At 35.9% G+C, this 25,942-nt stretch overlaps 4 protein-coding genes across 6 annotated transcripts; 2 read left to right on the forward strand and 2 right to left on the reverse strand.

Moving 5' to 3' along the window:
• Positions 1 to 838: 838 nt before the first annotated feature.
• Positions 839 to 9,502, forward strand: cd63 (CD63 molecule). Its single transcript, XM_043224539.1, has 8 exons — positions 839 to 979; positions 2,287 to 2,371; positions 5,222 to 5,404; positions 7,155 to 7,229; positions 7,311 to 7,403; positions 8,580 to 8,720; positions 8,891 to 8,974; positions 9,072 to 9,502. The coding sequence occupies exons 2-8, from the start codon at positions 2,306 to 2,308 to the stop codon at positions 9,135 to 9,137; spliced, it is 708 nt and encodes a 235-aa protein (XP_043080474.1). The 5' UTR covers positions 839 to 979; positions 2,287 to 2,305; the 3' UTR covers positions 9,138 to 9,502.
• A 107-nt stretch (positions 9,503 to 9,609) lies between these two features.
• Positions 9,610 to 13,914, reverse strand: letmd1 (LETM1 domain containing 1). Of its 3 annotated transcripts, none has more exons than XM_043224529.1 (9): positions 13,752 to 13,914; positions 13,311 to 13,465; positions 13,097 to 13,212; positions 12,929 to 13,011; positions 11,955 to 12,141; positions 11,750 to 11,851; positions 11,512 to 11,664; positions 11,318 to 11,414; positions 9,610 to 10,556 (listed from the first exon to the last, which is right to left on the reverse strand). In XM_043224529.1, the coding sequence occupies exons 1-9, from the start codon at positions 13,868 to 13,870 to the stop codon at positions 10,483 to 10,485; spliced, it is 1,086 nt and encodes a 361-aa protein (XP_043080464.1). In that variant the 5' UTR covers positions 13,871 to 13,914; the 3' UTR covers positions 9,610 to 10,482. The 3 variants fall into 3 exon arrangements, with proteins under 3 accessions (XP_043080464.1, XP_043080463.1, XP_043080465.1); XM_043224528.1 differs by having other exon boundaries at positions 13,311 to 13,468; positions 13,752 to 13,910; XM_043224530.1 differs by having other exon boundaries at positions 10,548 to 10,680; positions 13,311 to 13,468; positions 13,752 to 13,912.
• A 379-nt stretch (positions 13,915 to 14,293) lies between these two features.
• zgc:56699 (uncharacterized protein LOC405758 homolog) lies at positions 14,294 to 16,757 on the forward strand. Its single transcript, XM_043224543.1, has 8 exons — positions 14,294 to 14,434; positions 14,649 to 14,788; positions 14,899 to 15,014; positions 15,105 to 15,231; positions 15,415 to 15,495; positions 15,666 to 15,729; positions 15,885 to 15,955; positions 16,424 to 16,757. Coding segments are annotated over exons 2-8 (546 nt in total). The 5' UTR covers positions 14,294 to 14,434; positions 14,649 to 14,703; the 3' UTR covers positions 16,426 to 16,757.
• A 6,794-nt stretch (positions 16,758 to 23,551) lies between these two features.
• On the reverse strand, positions 23,552 to 24,705 carry rprm3 (reprimo, TP53 dependent G2 arrest mediator homolog 3). The gene has a single exon (XM_043224550.1). It carries the CDS (start codon positions 24,377 to 24,379, stop codon positions 24,068 to 24,070), a length of 312 nt encoding a protein of 103 aa, XP_043080485.1. The 5' UTR covers positions 24,380 to 24,705; the 3' UTR covers positions 23,552 to 24,067.
• Positions 24,706 to 25,942: the final 1,237 nt, after the last annotated feature.

Raw genomic sequence — 25,942 nt, forward strand, 5'->3', positions numbered from 1 at the left:
GAATTATCCTTCCACGACCGCTCAAGGTCGGCCTCCTTTAAATAATCCTGGTAAATTGCACTAATTCCTGTGGTCTATTAATACTGCAGGCCACATCGCAATAAAATTATAACAGGCTGGGTGTAACGGTACAGAGGAGGCTAAATTATTTATAATCTTTGCCGGCGTCTTCAATGTGTCAAATGATATTTGCAAGACTAATAAAATGATTTTACATTAATAGCAATTAGTATAGCAAACAAGATGACTCTCTGATAAATTCATTAGTGATACGAACCGCTTAGGTCTCATATATCTGATGCAATAATCATGTGACGTCAGATCAAAATTAAAGTATGAACTTATTATGAGACATCTTTTTTCTACAGCTGTTTTTTGTCTCAGTGGCTAGTGACACGTAATAATGTAAAAATGCGTTTACTTATACATTCATACAATATGCTTTAAAAAAAACAATATAGGTCCATACATATTTATTTTTTATAATAACATGTCAGCATGGTGGCGCGACCTTTTATATAGAATAAACAGCTGATAAATGGCCTAATTAAAAGGGTTGTTCACTGCTATGTGTAAAATCCCTTTTAATTAGTGAAAACACCGAGTGCGCCTTTACAAGGTGAAGCTCGTACTGCTGTGGACGATACATTTTAACCCTGATGTACTATTTGAACTACTGTCCTCTCGATCGAGGAGGTACACGTCTAATGTTTTTGAAGGTTTTGCTCGCGCGATTTCAACGTCGGTGGTTAGTTTTTTTCTTAAACAAGTCTGAGCACTGTCAGAGTAACTTACGCCGAGGATTTCTGCACTAGGCTCAGCCTCTTCTGCAGCGAGGGGTGGGGTGCCCTTAAAGGAGGGATCACATTTACACAGTCGACTTCTCATATCCGTGTGCCGTTGTCTTGGACATATTGCATCCAGTTTTTTCACTCTACAGGTGTCCTCCAGCGCGCCACACTTGACGTTTCGACCAGAGGTAAGCGTTTTTGTCTCCCGCCGACGTTTTTCTTTTCTCGACGGGCGCGCGACGTGTAACGTTTAACGGAAAATTTCCGAGTAAACTCGAGATTGTCGCCAATGCCTCGCTTTCTCTTCGCTCTCGGCGAGCCGCGTACCCGTTGTTTGTTGTCTTAAGTAATTCGCTCTAACTGGAAATCCTCGAAATTACACGCTTGGTGTGATTGAGTTAACCCAGTGAATAGTCGCGTTGTTTCCCTTTCTTTCCTATCGATCATCTTGTGTCGTAGTTTGAATTTCAAGTCTTTTCTGAAAGAGCGAGGCCCTAAAAGTGAGTGTTCATAACTTCAGCCGTTTTGGTGTTGTTGTTGTTTTTTAAGCATTTTTTTGTTTTGTTTTGTTTTGTTAGATTTTAAACACAATCGCGCGAAGCCTTCTAAAGTTTTAAGTATTTGTTTAACAGATAAGGAGTTTGTATAAAACACGAGGACGGGGATTATCGGGAAAAGTTACAGTTGAGCGACGTCATGCTCAAACTTTATTTACATATTTATTATTTATTTACAACTGGTTTAGCGACTCGGTTAAGCAAGGTGTCGAATTTAAAGCCAATTTGACTGTAAAGATCTACAGTGTATATAGAAATCGACAAAACTTAACTCTGGTGACTATTAATCTCGTGACTGCAGTCAGATGAGGTAATAACAACTGTTTCACCTTTCTCACAGTTTTACTTTGTTCCTTGTTACTTAAGACATGCATTTCTATTGTTAATTTTTACTTGATTAATGTCCTTCTGTTTCCTAGTTAAAGAGAATGAGGGCTATTATTATATTAGCCCTTTTGGTCCGAATTATTTAACTATAGTCATTTTGTTTACATCTTATATATATATATATATATATATATATATATATATATATATATATATATATATATATATATAAGAATCTGATTATTTATTCATTTATTTATTTATCTATAACCTTATTTAAATGTTATAGTCATCTATACAATTGATTTTTCATTTCACTGTGTAATCTTTCACATTTTTTAAATTTTATTTTAATTTTATTTATTTATCTTTATTTATTCATCTTTATTCTTATTCCTCTTTATTTCTTATCGTTTGTTACGGTTTCTTTTAGTTACTTGAAAGGGATATGAGGTTTTCTGTAATATAGAGTTAATTATTAGCCTCATCTAGCTCATGTCAATACACTGACCTGTGCATTATTTCTGTATTTTTAACCTTGCGGATATTAAGGGCGGTGGGTGTGGATGTTTACTTTCGTTTACGTATTTTTACCTTTTATTTTTCCACAGGATTTAATTGAACAGCATCATGGCCGTAGAAGGTGGAGCAAAATGTATCAAATACCTGCTCTTTTTCTTTAATTTCATTTTCTGGGTAAGTAACAAAATAATACCTGTATTATCTTGCATCATATTTTGCATTAGCTAGGGCATGTTTTATAACCGCCGACACATTTTATTGTTAGCTTATTGCATGTTATCCGGAGGCTTTATTGTGAAATGTTCGTGCAAAATGCTTTCATAACCCCCCCTTTTTTACAATTTATGCTGCTTCACTTTGACTTTACTTTAGCGAGTGGCTTTGACGTAGGAAGGAAAAAAAAAATGGTCAGGTTTTTCTTTACTTCTCAAAGTCTTGTGGTATACCTCCTTCCACTCTGTTCATAGTAACCATGACACACAGTTTTGCCAGAGTAAAAAAAAAAAAAAAAAAAAATCCTTTTCTAGTGACTCAGAGTGGAAAGCCAAAAGCTTTCACAACATTCAGGAATACTTGTTTCCTGCCTTTGTCAGATGACATGGTCATTTGCTGTTAGCAGTATGTAGATCAAACATAAGCTTTCAAAGAGCAATCACTCACAAGCAGGGGTTTGTTTACTCAGAAACTGCGCAAACCTTCGCATTACATGCCTAAAAGCTAATGAGAATGTTGTGGTGAACTCGCTCGCCATCCTAACTCGCAGAAAGACATAGCCATTTTGAAGGCATAAAATGAAAGCGTGCTTAATGCAGATGTGTGATTTTTGTTGCTAACACTTTGAAGATTAAAGTGTTTATGGCCGTCCTTCAGCGGCTCGCTGATAATGCAGGCTTCCTTTTAGGTCATGGAAAATAGCGCTCACTTTATTCCAGCAAGTTTGTTTGATCGCGCAACGCACCGCTTTCTCGCGCATTCATCTTGTGCTGCTGGGGTTGACATTGTTTGGCGTTTAAGCATTCCCTGGTTTAAATGTGCACACCCAAACTCTGTTTAAAGCGTAACCTGAGCTTTTAGTGGTATGTTTTCTGAAAGAAAAAAAAAACATTCTTGCATGTTGAACTTTAAACAGCACTTTATCCTTTAAATTGACAACGTATTTGCTAATGTGCTTGTACGAGTCGACAGCTTGTTTTTAGTTCACACATACTCTGATGTACACAAGGCCACAATCTCATTTTAACACCTATATCATCTATGCTTCCTGTCAGACAAGCACACAGAAACTTGTTATATTATTTTCCCGAGGTACTTTTGAACACGATTATTTATATAATTATTTAGGTATCTGTTTTGATGCTGCGATTGCACTGGCCATTTTAAGCAATTTCTGGGATTCACCTCACTTTTTGTTTTTGAGTTTTGTTTAATTTTTTTTGTTTATTCTAGTGTACCCCCATTGATTGAACGGTTCACTCAGAAACTAATGGGGATTGTAATTATAATTTAAATAAATGAACTGTCACACAAGAAATAGAAAATTAGTTAGGGTATTCACTGAACATCAAAATAAATGAGAATTGAGTAGAGTTCAGTAAATGTGTGGAACTAATGTAACTTTCCCAGGGAAATTACATTGTCATCTCTATTATATCACATGGAACTTTTTATCTGTAATGTTTTAAAGCAGAAAAAAAGGCAACTGATGTGTTATGATTATTAAATCTGAAAAATGAAAAAAAAAAAAAGAAATTAAAAAAGTTTCTGTTAATTTTAGATTATTTGTTTTTTTTTTCGTTTGGTTCATTTCTTCATACCAACCAGGCATCCACTCATTTTGAATCTGGGGAAAAAAAACTGCTCTGTGGAGCTTTTGTATGATTTCTCTTGGAAAGTATGAGATATTTAAAAGTAAATTTTCAGTCATATGATTGAACTTCCTATTTGTGACTGCATCATGTGACTTTCCCCATATGAGTATCAATGTTCATGCGTCTTATCAAAAAAGCAAAGGACAACCGGAATATGGAATGATAATAGACAATTAAACACCACTCCTTATTTGGGAAACATGTGTTTCTTTATGTAATAATAGACACTAGTGCCAATTTCAGTGTATATCTCTATTTCATTCAGCAGGATTCATCCTCCTGTTGTTTTCTCTTTGTCAGTTTTGTTCAGGCACCTGCTGCTACTCATTACCCTCAAATATTTACACGGGTGTTGCTTTGTATGTTAGCCGGATCAGTATAGTCATAAAAGTTGATCTGGGTTGTTGACTCGCTGCGAGACGCCCATACACCCTCCATTTGTACAGCCGACATATATTACTAAACATCCTTTACACTTTGCTCAGCTGTGCTGATCAGTCCTACTTTTTTAAGAGACATTTACACAGTACTTTATCTGTGTGATAATGATGGCGCGTAACTAATTTCATGATTGCTGACAAACTTTACATAGCATGATAAGTGAATATATTTCAAGCCATCGCCAATGGCAAATTACTGTAGTGAAATTTGCAAAGACACTAATAGGTCTAATAACTTACCCACACCTAGCAACAACTCCTTTTTTATTTTTCTCTTTTATAACACTAACCTCTTAAAGTCACGATCAGTGTTAGGGAACAAAACAGTGAAATAGGTTATGGTACCATTTCTTTTATTAACATCTTTTAGCAGAAAACAACACTTTATTGTTAATATTACAGTGCAATTATACATTTGAATACTGAGTGATGTTAATTATTTTATTTTGAATCTTTCAGGTAATTTAAGATTGCTAACCCATGACTTGTGGAGTCTGTCTTGATGTTTCAGTTCCTTTTTTGGGGTCTCTCTATCATTGTCGTTATTCTGTTTTAGTTTTTATGATTCTAAATAAGGCACTTTAAGTTTGTTAATGTAAGTTATTTTCAGTTTAATGTCAGTTTAACTACATAATGAGGAATAGCTAAATTATTACAAAAGAGTCTTTTAAAGTCACCGTTTTTTTACTCTTCCTCTCTCCGTCTCTTATCCCTAGGTGTGTGGCTTGGCCTTAATAGTTCTGGGCGTATTGGCAAAAGTTTCTATCAACACCACAGCCTTCCTTAATGGATACGCCGGGGCTCCTCTAGTGCTCATAGTGGTGGGAGTCATCATCTTCTTCATCGCATTCTTTGGCTGCTGTGGCGCCTGGAAGGAGAATCAGTGCATGATCACCATGGTAGGGATAAAAATGTGCATGTAATGACATTCCAGTAAATGTAAACCGATCACTGCTCAGACAGTTTTGCTAAGATAAAGAAAATGGTTTAATGGGTAGGGTCGCTTTAGCTGTTTGCACTAGGGGCTAAAATTTGTTTGCACCATTTGTTCTTAATGCTAGGTATTAGATCAAAGTTTTTTTGTAAACAAGGTGCTAGTCACCAAATGTGACATTGCATTTCTTTTTATATAATCCATCAAGGCATTTAGCTTTTAAACTGTTAGTTTGATCTGATTTGACCTCATGCAGCAGTGAGCTGTTTTTTGCTAGATTGCTTTATTTATTTTTCCACATTATATTACAAAAATGATCAATTACATAAATGTTTTTTTTTTTTTTTGGTGCAGTAGTTTTATCTATTATTTATTTTAAATATTATTATTTTAAATATTTCAACATTTTATTACATATTTTATTAAAACGTATTTATATATATGAATAGATTATGTGTGTGAAATAATCGGGAGCAATAAATAATACTAATAATAATGATAAGAAAAAATATGGGGAAAAGACAGAACATTTTAATTATACTGGGGAATAAATGTCACAACGTTAACTTATAAATGTATGCAAGTTAACTTGTGGTTGACTAACTGAAATATTAAGTTCCTATGTTGGGTTTTAGAGATTGCTACAAGTGGGCTTTCTGGTGGTCTGTAGCAAGTCTGTGTGAACTGCAGAGGAAGCATACTTTGCCCAAGCTTGGAAACACTCTTATTTCAGTAGATTCAATTGTATGGATTAATTGTTAACCTTAAGAATAGCAATGCGTGCTAAAAAAAAAAAGTAAATAGTGTAAATTTCATACAGCCTTTTTAGGATTATTCTATGTCTGTGGTAGAGGACATCAGGTCTTATTTTCTTTAAAAAAAAAAAAATGAATAGGCAAAAACAGTAGATTTTATTTTTTAAAGATTTTTTCTTTTATATTCTATATAAAGGTGATTCTCAGTTATTTTATAAAAGAATAATTCAATATGCCATTTTTCTTTCTGCGAAGTGTAAAATGTTCATGAATGAGTTTTCACAATGTATCCATAAACTAAATCTAATTTGCATGTTAATGTAATTTTGGGGCAATAGGTAATGAAAAAAGAAGTGTAATAATGGGAGTAGTAATTGACAAGATCTTGCCAATTACTACTCCCATTATTACACTTCTTTTATTCTATATAATTTTTAGTAGAATATTGAAATAATTTCATTCCCATTCATTTATGTCTCCCAAAATGTGTAATAAACATGCTTTTAGTCCCTCATATGTATAAAATATCCTGTTTAGCAAAAGAAAGTAATATTTCAACTTAAATTTACTAAAATATAATGCTCTTATATGAGGCCGCAGGGTCCTAAGTGGATAAATATTGTCCATGTAACTTGGTACACATTTACACTATTACTCTTCATCTGGCTATATTTCCACTAACTTTCTGCTGATGGTTTTGTTTATATTTCGCAAGCATGTTTTTGTTGACATGGTCAACACATGGCGAACCGGTCAAACCAGATTCATTTTTATGCAACACTTAAAATTAAAGAATACATGTGTATCTGCATAATTTACTGAAATGAAAATCAAACTGTTACAATGGAAATGGTGCCTCATAATATGCCTACAAAAAAACCTCTCAATACAATCATTAAAAATGAAATGATATTCTATCACCTTTTATCAGTCACTTCTCCTTTATTTATTCTCTCCTAGTTTGCTGTTATTCTCTCCCTCATCATCATCATTGAAATCGGAGCTGCCATTGCTGTATATGTCTTGCGTGGGAACGTAAGCACTCTTCTCATTGGCACTTAATTTTTAAAAATCTGTTTCCTAGTACCATTTGGCTAATAATCTCTTTCTTTGCAGCTGCCTAATCTGCTGAATAAAGGCTTTGACACCATGATCGCAGGATACAACGAAACGGAAAACCGTGAAGCTATTGACACCATACAGAAAAATGTTAGTAAACCCATACCGCTTACATTTTGGATGTTTTGCTTGTCCAAACAAGGCATGTGATGCTGATTCGATGATATGATTGTTTCTTAAGAGGTTCTCCTATTTTGTTTGTTCAGTGCCATCTGTTGACACTAAACTGACATCCTGCTTCCTCTTGTGCTGTTGTGTGGATAAATTTACCTGAAATGTCCTTTTTATGTTATATTAACATACGCATTAACACACTTTTTATTATTAATATTATTTTGAAACTCCACTGCTCACTGTTTTTGAATACTTACACAGACAAACCATGGGTCACAGGAGGGGTGGGATGTTGATCAGCGTCTACAATGAGACGACCCAAATGCTCAATCCACTGAGAGCATTTGGGGTGGGCCTAAAGACTGCTGCAACATTCACATGAACACTCCCGATAAAATTATTTAGGCTAAGCATTGGTATGCACTGTTATTTTTAACAGAAAAGCAAGCGTGGGCTGCTGTGCGCATTGTTTGGCATGGCAGAATCAGACCAACTGACATCTCAGTTCACTGAGATCTCTTAAAGCTCTGTTAACACTATGAATGTAAGCACAATGAATCTTTGTGTGTTATTATGAGAGGATTCGTGAGCGTGCAATTTTTCAATGCGGCAAATCAACAGATAGGTCTTTGGTTGTGTACATTGATCAGCTATGCTTTTGTATGTTATTTTTTTATGTTAGTTGTTCTTGAATGACAGTTTTATGTTTTTAGATAGTATATATTCTGCATTATATTTTTACAAGTGTTAAAAGTGTTCAGTACACCACTTTGAAATTCATTATTTATGCACAGTGCAAATAATCAAATTTTTATATATATATATATATATATATATATATATATATATATATATATATATATATATATAAACATATATATATATAAGTAAAATTTGATCAGTTTTTCTATTATATACATGCATAAATTATATAAACAAAATATATATATATAATATAAATATATATATATATATATATATATATATATATATATATACTGAATGTATTTATATATGCATAAATGTACACAGTACACATATGTAAACAAAAACTTTTATTTTGAATGTAATTAATCTTGATTATTCATTTGACAGCACTAATATATTACAATAAGACCCGTTAAATATGAATTTGTAATGTATTTCTTTTAGTTCAAGTGCTGTGGAGGAAACTCCTCTGATGACTGGTTGAAATTCTTCCCTCGCAATTCAGTCCCAGACACCTGCTGTAAAAATATCACCGTGAATTGTGGTAATCAAGCTATCCACGATGCCAACAAAATCTACACAGAGGTAAGACTCCTTTTTTTTTCTGAAAGTGCAGTCTCTTCTGTAACTTGGCATTTTTACAAAGAATGCCCTCACAGCTAAAAATCACATATAGTCTGTTTAAATTTATTGGACAGAATATGTGGGCTGCACTATACACACTTAGGTTTTGATATTGTGTTTGTTTAACACAGGGATGTCAGCCAATTGTGGAAACATTTCTAAAGCAAAACATCCTGTGGATCGCTGTGGCAGCTCTGGTCATTGCATTTGTGCAGGTAAAACCTGCGAGATTGGTTTTCTTATTATATGCACATCAATTCAAACTCTCCTTCTTCATACATTAACCAATACAATTTGTTTTTTTTTTTGTAGATCACGGGCGTTGTGTTGTCCTGCATTCTGATGCGAGCCATCCGCAGCGGCTATGAGGTCATGTGATCACATCTAGTGACGACGCTTCATCCATAGCAGCACATCACATCACCTAAAGCTCTTAGAGGCTTTCAGGTGTTTTTAAAACTATTATATAAATGCCAATTATTTTCCCCCTTGCTGTGTAAGTTGACAGTACTCATTTTCTTTGAGAATGAAATATCTATGACGTCTGTGCTTCTGTGACTAATCCAGTAGATTGGTCTCCTGTTAAGTCTCTGATTTATACTTTAGACATTATTTTAAACTTAATCTTTACTGCAGTGACATTCCTTTGGGTTACAGGACAAACAATTACTGATATGCCAAATTTGATACATTTATAGAACCATTTGTGTCAAAAAAAGAATAAATAAAATGTTCTAAACAAGCTTGTTCTTGTCTTAAATACAAAGAACTTAAATATTAGTTATTTCAGCTTACTACTGTGGTGTTGGTGAATCACTGCTGTCTTGATGAGGGATGCAAACAGAGACCGTAAAATTTGAATTTGTTTAATAGAAGTTGCAATCTTTTCATATTCCATTGAATATGTACTTTAACACCAAACCAAACAGCATTGCCTTTTTATATAAAAACAAAATAATGCAACTCATTTGGCAACATATAGAAAGAACAGCTTGAATGCACCTCATTTATATCTGTGTTCTTAAGTAAAAGGCACCAGCTAAAAGGCTGAATAGTAAGAGCAAGTTTTCAGAACTTGACAAGACTCATGTAGCATAACATAAATGCTATGACCAAACAGCCCAGAGCTTACAGCAAACAACTTATTGGATAAGACAGGAACAAGGTGCAATATTGTTTCTTTAGAACTTATAAATAAATGTAATTAAAATAAGTATATGCTGCATTATAAACATAGCTTAATAACATTAAGGAATACACTTCATTTTTATAAAGAACTGTAAACCTCTTAAGTTTTGACATCAGATTTGAAACATAAAAAAATGGATATCTATAGTAAAACAATCTGAGAGAAAATAAAAAAATGAATGTGATACTTGTCAGTGCAGGTTTTAAACAAAGGTACAAAATGCTACTGACAAATAACTGCATGAACAACTGTTGATGGTACAATAAATATTCTGAATGAAAATGTTTCAGTACAAGACCAATGAGGTTTAATTCCAAATGGATGCATTTGGTATATGTTCAGTGTGCTTTTTGTCTCAGATATGGTTAGAAAGTAGAACCCAGTGTAAATGTACATCATTAGTTAGACACCCTGTCTATATAGGAAAAAACAAGAAACACATTTAAATCATGACAGCCCCTTTTAATTCCCGTCGTGTTTTGCCTTTGGGTGTGGTGGGCGTTGAGAAGAGAAGTCATCTACTTCCTCCAGAGGTCAGTGACGTGGGTGTTTAGGGAAGTTTACAGTTAGCAGTACCATACAGTGAAGATAGAGGGAGGTCTCAGACTCTGGTCAAACGGGAAGGAAAGGGAATACCACAATGAATGTGCAACACCGTAACCGTTAAGTCAGTTTCAAATGCACAACAGTGGTTTCTTCTGTGCTATTTGTTCATGCCATTTCATGCAAACCCTGTTGACCAATTAAGAAACATTGAGGATATTTAAAAAAAAATAAAAATACATCTATGAGTTCACACTACAAAACAGTAAGACTGTAATAATTATATTAATATGCTGCAGAGTTGTGTCATGTTTTTATATAGTGTTTAAATTTGGGTAAAAAAAAAAGTTAAGTTTTAAAAAGCAATTACTTTTGGTTAATTCATGACACAGCACTGCATTGTGGGATACAATATTCTGGGCAGTGCACTTAGTTGTACGCTAGACATTTCATATAGTCTACAGCAGTGTACTAATAACAGTGTGTACTTATTTGCATACATTTCTAGAACCGATAGTTAAAAAAATCTTATTTCACCTTTTTTTTGGTGACAGTATTACAATTCAATAATTTATCAAAATCAGGGTTGGGAAAATAATATCATGCAAATTAAACTTTTACATTTAAATAACAGCTGTTACATGTTTTGTTATTTTTTCACTTACAAATTACCATTACAAACAATAACTTTTGCTCTAAATATGAGAATGGTTCAGAGAAGAAGGTTTTTATCTAGTAATTATGACCTGGCATGCATGCATGCACCATAAAAGTAGCATGCTACCATGTTAGCCTGAACATAGCCTTGATCTAAAGGTTTGTATACCTTTGAGGTGTGTTGAGAACTGCAACCACTGTGTGAGCCATTCCCGGCACTGTCCTGGACTCAGGCAGCCTGGATTCAGCCCTCTCACATAACATGCCTAGCAGATGTGAAGTAAAAATATTCTTAAAAAAACCAACACAAAATAAAAGGCTGCTAACAGAATGTTACAGGCAAAATAAGGAGCAACCTCTGACCTCTCTGAGCTCTGTGTCGTTCAACTGATGCAATCCTAATCGAACAATGGCACGGTCAAGCTGCATGAGTTCTAAGGCGTGGTTGTTCAAGCGTCGACCAATCCAGAAGCCCGGGAGGCGGGGCGTCAGAAAGAGCAAAGAACAGAGGTGTCTCTGCAAACAGATTTTAAACAAGATTAAGACCAATTACATTTGAAGCGAAGTTCATTGTTAAACTAGCCCATTATTTAGAGCCTACCTTCTGATCTGCATACATTCTGTTAATACCCAAAGGAGGTCCAGAAAACAAAGTTCTCACTGCATGGACATCAGACACCACAGGATGGACTCCACTTTTGACCTGCAGACACACATTTAGAATTTAAAAAGTCAAAATCTGGTAAAATAACTGACAAAGGCTATGATTTTACACACATTTAAAATAATGAATTAGCTCAGGCTACCTTACTGCAGAGCTCTGAAAGGCGGCTCTTGAGTCGGCTGTCTTGGACCAATGTTGACGTGTTTTCCATCCCTTTGACTATAGCCCAGTGGTGCTGGGCTCTCTGGGTATGATACACCCTCTGAAACTCTACCAGCTGCTGTGGAGTCCAGAAGTGCCGGATCAGAAGCTGGCGAGGGTAGAGGTACCTAGTGGATGATGCAGACATGTAATCAGCTAAGCACAAGAAAAAGGAAAACACCCCTTACCCCATTTATTATTATGAATAATAATAATAATAATAATAAACTTTTTAAAATTCTAAATATGTTTTATTTACATTTACTCAAAGAAATAAATTACTTTTGCAGACAAATTATGCTGTATAATAAAAACCTGAGAACATAAGTATGAAATTGTGGAAATTTTAATTAATAAAGAAATATTACTGTGACAATACTATGGAACCATAAAATAATATTTAAGAACAACAATAAATTTATCATTACTCAATATTGTTCACTAGTGTTAACTATTATTAAAAGTATTAAACAAATGAAATCATACAAATATAAAAATTACAATAATACTACTATACTGCAAAATAAAAAAATGTAAATAAAAAAAATAGTTAAAATGTAGATAGTTTATTTTAAATATTTTTATTTACATTTTAACAATACAATAGGCAAAATATTGTAATATAACTATGTATTATTTACACATTATTTTAATAATACTTAGCTATACTACAATAATAATTATTATTATTATAAAATTCTTCAGTTTTCCCCTCAGATTGACAATTCATGTTCTATAAATATGGAAAATCACATCCCTGGGGATGGAAATATAATTGGATCATTTAATAAAAGGACAACACACAAGGGAGACAAAATGCTAAATTCAAGCACTTTCAAAAATGCAAAAAAACTTAATTTCTTAAAAGCCCCCAAACCCCTGAATAATCAACAGAGTAAGATGCTAAATACTCACATAAGGATGAAGACCACATAGTTGGCAAAAGGAGGTACTGATAAGATGACAAGTGGAATGGCTTTGATTAAGTCCCTGCGTACCTGAAAACAAAACACAAAAATACTAACAATTTAATACAACTTATATTATATTGCCGTGAATGTCTGCTTCGGTTCTTTGACCCACCTGTCTGATTTTCTCCATATCACGGTAAGGCAAATTCTGGTGCTCTATTCTTTCACTGAGCATGCGGGCTGTGATTCTTCCTACTTCTTTACCATCTTGAAACAGGAGCCGGAAACCTTTATAGAAAATCATAAAACCTATATCATAACATATTTGCCAGGTTTGAGGATATAAAAAATCTGTAGGAATTTTAAGGCGACTAATTCACTCAGACCTTTCATAAAAGTTTGGTAGAGAACGTAAAATCGTGGAAAACGACGTTGCAGGAATCTCTCATATCTCTCGTTTGCCCATTTCAGACTGGACACGACGCTTCGACCAATCCCATGCCTGGCTTGTGAAGGAGAGTAGTGCCTAACAAACCACAAACTACTGCACAGACAGACAGAAGACAAATTAACTAACAAACAAACATTTGTGATGTCACAGGGCAGGGCATGTACTGTATTTCCTGATAAAACCAATGCAGTTTTTCTCTGGCCAACAACCGAAAGGATGATAGACAATGAGAAATGTTTCTCTTGGCCCCATTTGTATAATTTATGATGAAACAGTCACCAGTATCAGGGTCTACATGCAAAAACACATAGGTGTATGGTATGAACAGCCACCGCCGACAAATTATCGATCATTCTGAATTTGTTATCAATAGTACCTGTGTTTTGTGGGAGCTAGTCTAGATGTACAGAGACTTGCTTTGACCCCGACAGGTCGTTTTCCGAACAGTAAGATCAATGAAGCCCCGCGGCATACCCCTCCACAGGACAGCGCCATCTTGGATTGAACGGCTAACAGCTCTACATGGGCGTGTCTTCAGGGAATGGAATGCGGGCGGGGCGTTGTGATTGGCTGCTTTAATAACCGCAAGTATCATAACCAATGCGCACCAAATATTTCGTGTAGGTGGAAACCGTAGTATTTCTGCTATAGGAGCCTTCTTTTAAAAAACAAGCCTTCTGCAAATAAAAAAGTATATATATACATATATAAATTATAGATTAATGATCCCTCATGTTAAGAATAGACTGTATAAAGAATGTATAATAGAATAGGCTGTTAAAGGCATTGTTAAGTATTTATTCTAATTTCATTTGATTGTTTTATTTTATTCGATACAAAGCAGTTTAGCTAGTTTTTGTTTGTTTTCTGTCTGTATCTGGAAACGTGTTGACCGTGGTATATAATTATGATGCAATAATGACGAAACGAATTAAAGTTTTTAAATAGTGCATCACGTGGTATTTCATAGTCACGGCGATTGATTGACGATCACAGTGGATTGAAGTCGAAGGGGAGGAGAGCACGCGCCGTATCTCACGACTACAAAAGAAAAAAGTTGTGAGTGTTCTAATAAGAGAATCCCACTGTAAGAAATTAGAAAGTACTTCAAGTTGTGCTCTTTAAAGAAATGTTCAAATGTTTTGAATCGAACGTCCTTGACTTTTGGCGTTCTGCGTCCTCCGTTCTAAAACGGTCTCTTTTCTGCTAATCAGTGTGTTTTTAAAAGTTTAAACGTTTGTTTTGTTTTTAAACTGGCCGATTTTTTTCAAAGCCACCGGGGCACTCAAGGCTGAGCAAACTAACCAGACCTCCAGAAGGAAGCAAGCATGGCCGCTATAAGATTCGGGAGTAGTGTTGGTCCGTCTGGAATAAACTCTGAACATCAGCAGCAAGGCTGGAAAGAAGAGACCGGTAATGTAGCTGCACGATTTTAAAACATGTCTGTCTAGCGTAGAAAAGCAGCGCAGTGCAATAGAAAACGCGTTGCGAGAGTTTTACGAGGACCTCTCTCGTCTCCACAGCTTATGAAGACGCCGATGATGCCATTGACCCCAACAGGATTGTACAATGCCCTTATGACAAAAACCACCAGATCAGGGCCTCTCGCTTCCCTTTTCATGTTCTCAAGTGCAGGAAGGTGGGTTATGGCAAAAAAACAAAAAAAAAACGCTGTGTTCTTGCCATTGTTGTAATGAGAACTTTATCTGTCCACTCCCATCTGTTTCAGAACCACCCCAAACTGGCCAGTGAACTGAAGACCTGCCCCTTCAATGCCAGGCACTTGATTCCCAAGCATGAGTTGTCTCATCACATTGCAAACTGTGAAGACAAGAGGATGTTAAATGCTGAAGATGGTTGGCATTGCATATTTTAACACGTGCTGTGATCCTTAATTTCACTGTACTTTCATGTAGTACAGTGAAGTTTCATTTGGATATATATATATATATATATATATATATATATATATATATATATATATATATATATATATATATATATATATATATATATAAAGTTTGTATTTATTTATAAAGGAAATGTAGAGTTGCTAGAGAAGTTCCAGGTGCCTGTTAACAACTGGACAAATCCTTCACCCAATGAGGACTGGGAAACAGGTCTGTGACCTGTTGAATATATGCCATGCTTTTCAGATTCTAGGCTGCTTCTGTATATTTATGGTGGCGTTGCCACTTTGTCTTGTTTAATGTATAGTTTCTGCATACTGTATCTGCTTAAATGAATAAATCACCTCTTTCTGCATTGTCTTTTGGGACTGTGATTTCAGAAACTGATGATAATGCTGCTATGTTTGTCTGGGGTGAATCCAACAATCAGCTTGCCCAAAACAAGTGAGTCCATCTTTTTCCTTAAGTTAACTCACTGGGGTGTTCTTCGTTATACCTGCATGCCTGTTTTCTGACATAGTGACTCTATTCAAACGAAGCAACGAGTTGTTGTTTAATATTATCATCATTATTAATGTGCATCTGCATTCATGTGTTAGGCCAGAGCCGTCTACCACTAACAGTTTATCTGATGGACTTCGGGCACCACGGACTCTTCCATGGAAACTCTGTAAGTACTCTGACATTCATTTAACCAGGGCTTTTAGCTTATTTAGAGCTCTGCTCTTTTATCTGTGGGTGTTATGAATGCGCCTGTAGATGGCAGCAGCACCATTAGCTCATTCAAGCAGTCCTGTGACATGTTCAGGAGCATTTTAAGTTGCATAATCAGCCACCATGTTAAGACCGTCTTAAGTAGTAGTTTCACAAGCCAGTAGTAAACTTTTTGTAGTAGTTAATCTTTTCAGATTCTCAGTCCAGTCTATTTTTAGTTCTTTGTTTATTTTTAATATCACTGCTTTTTGTAAGTATGACCTGTCTTGAAGAGGGGAAAATAGATGACTTGCAGCTTAAAATTAGTCCAAGCAGTCTATGCAACTTGCCCCTGGCTGTGTGTGTGTGTGTGTGTGTGTGTGTGTGTGTGTGTACATTTTCATCATTCTCATAATTCTTTTTTTTTTTTTTTTTTTAAACCAAGGATGCCACCACTGGATGGACTTCACTGGCTAGTCTTACTTATTTAATACTTTTGATCCCTGCGTGACTTCTAGCCTAACTTTGTTTAAAGTGTACTTTATATTTTTATATTTTTTAATTTTACAGTGTTGTGAAGTTTCCTATACAATACGCTGTCTATAACTGTCTAACTGCGTGGTATGCTATGTGTAGAGAGGCTCCTTATTAAAGCAAATAATGTCATATTACAAGCAGAAACCATCAGTGCCTATCTCTCTGGGCTATTTGCTTTGAACATTTGTTTTATGAAAGTGTTAACCTGATGTATGATTATTAAAGGTTTCTTTAAATGCAAACCTCAGTTGTGTGGGCTTTTCTTTTTTTTAACCATACAGCAACAAAGAACATATTTAAATCTTATCTTAGGAGTTCGATACATTTTACCTTTTAAATGCAATTGACTTAAGGTTTTGGAAACAACAGTTTGGGTGATAGTGACTTTTTCAAAATGAATGTATTGATCCATTAAGTGTTTTTAAATAACTAGCATTTAATGCATCTTTGAAATATTTTTTTGCGTAGATTTGATGGTTTAATTGCCACCGTTCTTGTATTGCAGGTTCATTTTAAGTTATGAGATCATCATGTTCTCGCACAGAGTGCTTTGAGCATTTTTAATTAGTGTGTGAACGTTCTGTCCTCTTTTCCGTTACAGTGATTTGCATTCAGTCACAGAGACGATGGGCTAGTGTAACTCGTGTCAATATGAATGGAGCGTGAGTTAGTATGGCAGGGCCACAGGTCTGCCCCATCTTCCTCATCTCCCATGCCTCGTTTAACCCGCAAAGACAGCTGGCCACACCAGCTCTCCCCTGCCAGCTGCACTGACAACAGACATTTGCACAAATGACAGGAGGGGAGGGTTAGCGTAGGCAGGGCTGATTGCTCACTCCCTCTGGCGCCTCTGTATCTGTCTGCCTGTTAAACACAGCTGTGTAGCGCTTCCTTCGGTGCACTGTTGCTCCGAGGAGAACTTTACAAGCTCACTTTCATTTTTAAACTTTGCGCATAGGGCATGTGAACAAATTTATGTGCTGTTGGAGTTTTGTGTTTCTTTCACATTTGTTTGTATCGCAATTTTTTTTTTTTTTTTGTGAAGTACAGTTATTCCTGTGATGGCAGATCATTCTGATAATAACTTTGTGCACATATAACATTTATTTTCAGTCTTAATTTGTACTGCATTATTTAACTTATTACAAAGTTCCTAGCATCTTTGTTCATAACAATATAATTATTTACTGTTGATTTTAATTACAGCGAGTGCGTCTCTGCTGAATAAACACATCTATCTATCTATACTAATCTCATCTATTGCTTTAGAACTGTACTGAACTTAAATATAATGGATGTTGCATTGGATAAAGACCCTAAATACAATTCTTGATCCATGCATTCCTCTTACTATTTTAAGCTTTTATTTAATATAGCTTCATGAATGGTATTTGGGAAATGCTAAAAATGAGAACCTCATGAGACCACAGCATTTTTTTCCCCATAGCTCATTAATAAGGGATAGAATATTGCCCCGCTCCTCAATTCTTTAATCTTAAGCCATAACTAAACCAGATCTAAATGCAGAGATAAATCCTAGATTACACACAAGACATGCTGCAACGTGACTGACAATAAAGACACCCTCATTTGCATGTGTTTTTTCCCCCCTCCAACAGATGCTGAAATTAGCCAGCGTCATACCGTAGCTTCTCGCATGCTTTCTCTCACTCGGTGTTTTTATGTTTTGACACAAGCGTGTCAGTTCTTCATTAGCTACATTGGTTTGTAGAATGGGACATTACTTGTGGCTCTGACTAGAAATGGGTCACTTGTATCCATCGGCTGTGCTGAAAGGGAAATAAAGCAACATAGAATAACACAACAAGCATGTTTGTCTCAGTCATCTAGATTTTAATGTGCCCGTTAATAGGCTATACTTAAATGAAATTGAAAGCATCTTTTGGTGCAGGAAATGGTGTTGTTATTGTGTGAGTGTCATTCTCTGCCCTTTCTCTGAATTGCTGTATACTATTCATGAGGTGCAAATATATTCTGTCCTTCAATTAATTTTCCCCCAAAGAGCTATTCTAGCAGCCTGTGCTGTGTCTTTCTGTTCTGCCAGCATTTTACTCTTACATCACAGAGCTCCTAACATCAATGTCTGGTTGCGGTTTACTCGAACAATATTATTACTGTTTATTGTAGTAGTGAAAAACAGCATTTCCACCACAGTTTATATTTGACTTAACTTTTTCTAATTGTAATTCGCATATGATTGTAATAAAAATTTTAGGTTTTAACATGAGTTTCAGCTTGTCATAGATTTAGTCTTATCACTCAAGTTGAACTTTTTTGTGTCCTAGTTATGAATGTAACCGTTTCATCTTTCATCTTCTTATTGACTGTCACAATTTTACTTTTGTCATTTGTCTTAATATCTCTTAATATCTCAGTTTTAGTTTGATCTTTTTGCATCCTAATTGACATTTCATCAACTGAATATTTTTACTTATTCAATTCAACCTTATTGCCATAATTGTATCTCATTTTGACTTCATTGCAACTTGCCATTTTAATGTTTTACTGTAGATTACCTATTTTTTCATGTCATAGCTGACCCTCATAAACTCTCTTTACATTTATTTTTTAACTTTCTCACTTTGTTTTAAGGTCAAGTTCTCACTATTAACTAACTTTAAACTGACTTTATGACTTTTGTCCTACTCATAAAACCCTAATTTTTTGCATAAAGTATTTAAAATTAGGTGTGGGGTGAATTAAAGGATCTAAAATATGGTAATGACATTAATATTTGCTTTATAAGTACTAATTAAATAACCAATTTGTTAGTAATATGCATTCTAATAAGCAACTAGTAAATAGCAAGGACTGGTACCCAAGCTTTAAATCACATTGCACTGTGTGGTATGTTTAAGTTTAAGCATATTTAAGTTTGTTTTATGCGTACATGTACATATGTATGTGCACAATATACATACTGCAAAAATAGTAGTATGAACATTCCACAATTTTTGATATTGGGTTCAAGTTTAATCTGTTCCTGCTGTTACTTCAGTGTCAAAAGTTTATAAAGAGGGAAAAAGAGATCTTTGATATTTGGACAAAATGGATATTTTAAAAAAAGTACTGTCCCACAGTATTGTATTTCTTACGACATTCTAACAACTTTCTACTTTCTTTTCACGCTTGCTTTATTGGTGAGACAGCATTAAACCTTGATTTGACTTCAACAAGGTTTTCTAAACCGCATAGCAGTAGCGTACTTAAATCAACGTCATGCACTTAAAGCATTCGATGTTTGCTTTAAAAAGTGCTTTTTCCATTCGTGAAGGTTCCTGAAGCCCAAACAATTAAATAAGTGGAGTGAAGGATGCCTAGTGAAGGTGTATTATTTGCACGCAACGAGATAATCGAAGGACTCTGAGCTTAGGCTGAGGTTTCTGCACCGTCTGGGTCACCATCTGTGTAAGCACTGTGTGAAAGAGCTGCTCAGCAGGGCTCACCACGCTGCAGGTTGAGACAGCATGTTTGAAAAGGTTCAGCAAGACATTTCTGACAGAAACCCATGGGAAGCACAGTCATGCAGAGTGAGTGGGTAGACAACCAGCACGGTTGATTACATCACCGTTCCTTAAGACTTTTTTTTTAGCATTGTCGCTTCATGCCAGCTTTCACGATTTCAGGTAATCGTGGTGTTTAAGTATAGAAACACTATAAACTAGTGATTCATTTTAACTGTCAAACACTATAAAAATGGTATGATAAAAATCAGCTATTTGTGATATGGTAAGTCTGACTTTACCAAGATTTATTGCGACCATTTTTTTTGCAGTTAAGATTTTAAGCAAAAAAATGCAAAGTTTTTTTTCCCTGTTCAAATGCAAAGCAAGAAATCAAATTCCCAGTATGTCTACCTCATATGACTTTGATATCGACACCCACAAAACTCTCAAGCATTTAATCAGAAAATAGAATGTGTAATAATATGCAGCCGGCAGCTCAAGCTGTCAATTCTCATCGAAATCTAGTTATGCAATATTTGGTGCGCTGTACAAACATTTGCGCTTTGCAGTACTGTGGCAGGGCTTAAAATGCCTTTTGCTGTCAATCACATTTAGACTCATTGGACTGAACAAAAAGGAAGGGAAGGGGGGAAAAAACAGTCTGTCACTTCCTGTTCCTCACACACCACTGGAGTGATGGGTCACTCCGTCCTGACTGTGATGGAAAGGTATTGCAGCTGTTACTCCCAAATGCTGAGCTGACGTCTGAGGCTCATGGGACGAAAGGGAGCGCTTGAAAGCATTTGCATTTGTGCATGCAAAACAGAGAGAGGCAGTCAGAGGGATAGAGAACAATAGCAACTGAATTAGCACGGTGCATTAAAAAGGATGAGAAAGGTCTGGACATCATGGTGCCTCATGCCACTTATTAAAGCATCTGTGGAAGTATGACTAATGAAATACTAAAGCGTCGTTCAATTTAAGCCTATTTAAAGATCTTTAAAGAGTACCAACCTATATATATATATATATATATATATATATATATATATATATATATATATATATATATATATATATATATGTTGTTTTCTCCAATGCTAATGGCTGTGTGACTGTGAAAACTCAATCTTTGCAAACACTTTATTAAGCCTCAGTCTCTCCAAAAAAAAAACTTTCTACTGAATGAAGGATTTCTGTGTATTGCGTGTTGAGTGTCAGTTCAGGGTAACCGAGGCTATGAGATGGTGTGATTAAACGTAGCAAGTTTTACTCCCCGAGTCACGCAGTTAGTCTCCAGAGAATCTTTTTTAGGCCGTGTCCCCCGTGGCTTTTCGGTGGACCCTTGATTTTGTATAACATCTGTCAACGATGAATAAAAATACTGATTACTTGTGGGAGTTAAAGCTGTCAGATATGATCTTAAAAGAAGAGATTTCATAGATGGTGAATGGTTTTGCATTCACCTCAGAGTAGTTTAGGGCATCCTTATAATTATGTTTCACTGTCAGTATAAGTCTTAGTGACGGGTTGTAGCAGAGAGTGACTTCCTGAAGAATCACTGTGCAAATCTGAAATTATTTCTGCCTCCTTAAGCTTTATACAGCGGCTGGTTGCATAACAGGTTAAGGTGGTTGCATCCCACCTAGACCCTTTTTTGTGCTTTTCACATTTATGCTAACATGTATTGTAGAGGCCTCAGATTTTCCCCTCTTTTTACTCTGACATTTCCCCTGTTCCATAGCCTTTCTCCAGCTCTGTCAGTTCGTAATGCCACGTCACTTCTCAGGACCGTACCGCTGTCTGACAGCCACTACCACCGGGAGTGACCTTTTCTTCCATTCCTTTCATCCATGCTACCACTCGCTCTCCCACTATCTTTAAAGAAGGGCTGAAGAAATATAAAGCAATCACGGCATCAATCATTCAGTGGATCTCTGAGGAAAATTCATGAGAACCCGTAGCAAGATTCTCTCCTTTTAGTTCCATCATCAAGATATTCTGAGGGAGAAAAATAAGATATGCATAGAGTCTAATGCACAGGCAGAAAAAAAGAAAAATGTTTTTTTTATCTCCTTACTGGGAAATATTTTAAATATTTAAACACCAGATGAGCATAAATATATCTGCACATAAAAATATATTCATCCTAGACCAGCCAAATAAGCAATATTAAACACGTATGTACTGCAAAATGCAAAAAAAAATCTGTATTTTTTCATATGTATAAAATTTCATTTATACATATGAAAAAAGCATCATTACTCCAGTCATTGTCCCATGATCCTGAATCATACTAATATGCTGATTTTGTGTTATGTTAAAGACATTTGAGCTGCTTAATATTTGTGTGCTTGAATCCATTTTTAAGGGATTCTTTGAAGAACTGAAAGTTGTAAAGAAAAAAACATTTTTGTAACATTAAAAAAATGTCTTCGCTATTATATTTGATTGATCTTAACTAAAATATGAATTGACTGAAAAAGACTGAACCTTACTACTTATAGTAAGGTATAAAAAGGTATAAAAAAACTATATCTGTAAAGCAGTGCATTGCAAGCTTCATAAAAAGCCATGATAAATAAAAAAAATTAAAAAATAAGCAGCAGTGGCTGGTTACATGTGTGTGTGTGTGTGGTGTGTGGGGTGGGGGGCATTGGGGGGGTTGGTGAGCTGAATGTCCTAGGATTGGGGTCAATGATATAGCATGCCGCCTTAATCTCTAATTTGGATTACGGTTCTCTGTTCTCCGTTGCATGTATTTCAGCACCATCTGTTTAAAGGCACTGAATATAGTAACGTCTTGGCACGTTTTCAGAAGTCACATGTATTATACAGTGAGTGGTTTGACCGTGTTCTTATGATGTAGCAGCAGTGTGTGTAATAATACTGGGAACAAGGTATTATTTAACTGCTTTTAGGGAATTATGCAACATCTCTGTAATGTTACCCCCAGGTTTAGGTTTATGAAAATGGATATGAGATGCTGATCGCCAATAAAAATAAGGCCAGTCTTTTGTACAATAATTTGTTAACGTAATTAAGAAACTAAGGGGTGCAGGTTAAGTCACATAATGTTATGGTTTGCCATGCTACTATTCTCACAATTGCACAATTCATTCAGCACAGTCCTAAAATAAAATGCACCACTTGTTTTGTTCTCCTCGGGCTCAAGCTCTTGTGGAAAGGCAAGCTGGTGAGTCAGCAGAATGTCAAATTAAAAAGTTGACATATTTTAGGTCATTCTAAGCTTTTTAGCTGCTTGTTGGTGGAAAAAAAACATATTGTTGCAGTTTAAAATGCTAACATCAACCATCTGTCTTAGGCTTTCAAGACATGAGCTGTTAATAGAATAAAAAATTAGGTCTTTTCTACCAAATATGAAAAGAAGATTAATAAATTTGATCCTATTTGTGTGTACTGCAGCTGCCAAGATACCCAAAAAGAAAAAAGAGAAACTGACGTGCTTCCATGTGATAGAAACTAAAAATTAATTTGTTGTCCTTTTATTTTTATATTTTTCTTTATTTAATTTGTAGAACGTATTTCACGTTTAAAGACAGCTTGGACCTTTACAGCTGGCCTGCAGAGGATGCGTAGTCATATATCTTATTTTTGTTATTGATATAAGTATACAATAATGTATGCATTCACTGAGAATGAAATCTAAAATGTCAACTAAAATTGGACAGTATTTTTAAAGTTCTAGATTTCATTTAATCCATTTGCATGCAAGTTCATACAATCTTTAACACATTAAGATTTTTTTTTTTATCATTTCAACGAGTCACATGAATCAATTCATCCAATAAAGATACAAAACAAATGACAAATTCTCAATTTCAAATGAATTTGTCCGGTTGCCTTTCGCTTGTCGTTTCAAGTGTCTTCATGAAGATGTGTTTTGAAAGATTTCTGGGTTTAAAAAAAAGTTGAATGCTTTGTTCGGTCTCCATTGTTTGCGACATTAACAGGTTCTGGTCCAATGATGAAATATACAAAAATACGGTTCATCGGCACGAGAATCATACCAACAGGTGTCGTTCAGGAGAGATTGCCAGTTTGTGTCAGATTTATGGCACGACTCACGCGGCGATCATAATAATATCCGCGTCTTTGGAAGGTCTTCTGTCCTCCACCAGCAGATTTATCATACTCTCGGACTTGATGAGCAGGTTGCACCCGAGGAAAAAGATGCCGAAAATGACCGTCAGCGACAGCACGCAGAGAACCGCGATCTGCACCAAGCGCATGATGAACTGATCGCGCTCGTCCTGAATCGGTGAACCGAACCCGTCGCTCGTGATAACCGAGAAGTTGCAGCATCCCCGAACGCTTTCCAAAGGCTGCTTCGCTGTAGAGATCGTCCGGTTCAGTAGTCCGTGTGAAACATTCATGTCTGCTTTTCTGCGGTGTGTTTAACGCGTACTGATGTTTTAAAACTTCTAGAAGGTCCTGGGTTTACCCAGCTCACTTGTGCGTTTCCATGGATATAGTTTAAAAGATAAAAAAAAAAACTGTCGTCGAAGCGTCTGTTTGTGGCAGATAGTCTGGTTTACGTTTTGTATGTGATGGAGTGCATCATCCAAGCATCTCTGCGGCAGTCTCGGTGATGTCTGGAGGAGAGCACTCCGGTATTTTAGTGTGCCTTGGAGCGCGCGCTGAGAGGACGCACACACACTTACTTCTGAACTCAGTGACCGTGAGGCTTTTGAGGGAGGGGATGTCCCAACCAGCATTTACCTGTTTTGACAGCATTTTCAAACAAAATTCAGTAAGCACGAATGGTTTTCTTCTTTTCTTTCTTTTTCAAAAGTTAGTATAACGCACTTTACCAAGGAGAAACCGCGTATATGTGGAGTTGAGCCCGCAGATAAGGTGAAGTAAATTCAAGATACATCAAGGCAAATGTCACTTAAATTAATGCCTTCTCAAATCAAGTTTAGAAGTGTAAAATATCGTTTATTTAAGCGTGTTTAATGCTAGCTGTGAAATTTGCCTTAGAAAGATAAGTGGGTCGGCCACTTTATTTCAAAAACAGCTAAATAATTTCCACCACTGTCATTTTGATCATATATGTTTTGAGAAAAAACACAGTTATGCTGTGACAGGACTGTCTAAAATTGCAAAGTAAAAAAAAAAGTTAGTTTTAAGGGGGTTTGATTTATAAATATCCACATACAGGAGTTGGATAATGAAAATGAAACACTGGCCAAGTTAGTGTTGGAGGTTTCATGGCTAAATTTGACAAGCCTGGTGGCCAATCTTCATTGATTGAACATTCCACCAGTAAGAGCAGAGTGTGGAGGTTTAATTAACAGATTACTAATACATTTCTGCTTAAAATATTGCAGTGCACACAACATTATGGGTGAGATAGAGTTCGCAAGAGGACAAATTGTTGGTGCGCATCTTTTTGGCGCATCTGTGACCCAGACAGCAAGTCTTTGTGATGTATAGGAGCCACGGTATCCAGGGTAATTTCAGCATACCTCCAAGAAGGACGAACTACATCCAACAGGAGTATGTGAATGCAACAGGAAGCTGTCTGAAAGGGATGTCCTGGCCAAAGAAGATTGTTGCATGCCCAGAGTGAAAGCATGGATGTGGATCAGTGATGGTTTCGACTGCAATATCATTCCCTAGGTCTAGTACTAGATGGCAGTGTCACTACCAAGGACTACCGAACCATTCTGGAGGTCCATGTACACCCAATGGTTCAAGCATTGTATCCTGAAGGCGGTGCTGTGTATCAAGATGATAATGCACCAATACACATAGCAAGACTGGTGACAGAGCGGTGTGATAAACGTGAAAGTGAAGTTGAATATCTCCCATGGCCTGCACAGTCCCCAGATCTAAATATTATTGAACCACTTTGGGGTGTTTTGTAGGAGCGAGTCAGGAAACAAAAAATGGCTCAGAATTCTTCCGAAAATCCACCGTGCAGGACTTGTATC

The sequence above is a fragment of the Puntigrus tetrazona genome, chromosome 23, assembly GCF_018831695.1.
Source record: "Puntigrus tetrazona isolate hp1 chromosome 23, ASM1883169v1, whole genome shotgun sequence".
Classification (NCBI taxonomy): domain Eukaryota; kingdom Metazoa; phylum Chordata; class Actinopteri; order Cypriniformes; family Cyprinidae; genus Puntigrus; species Puntigrus tetrazona.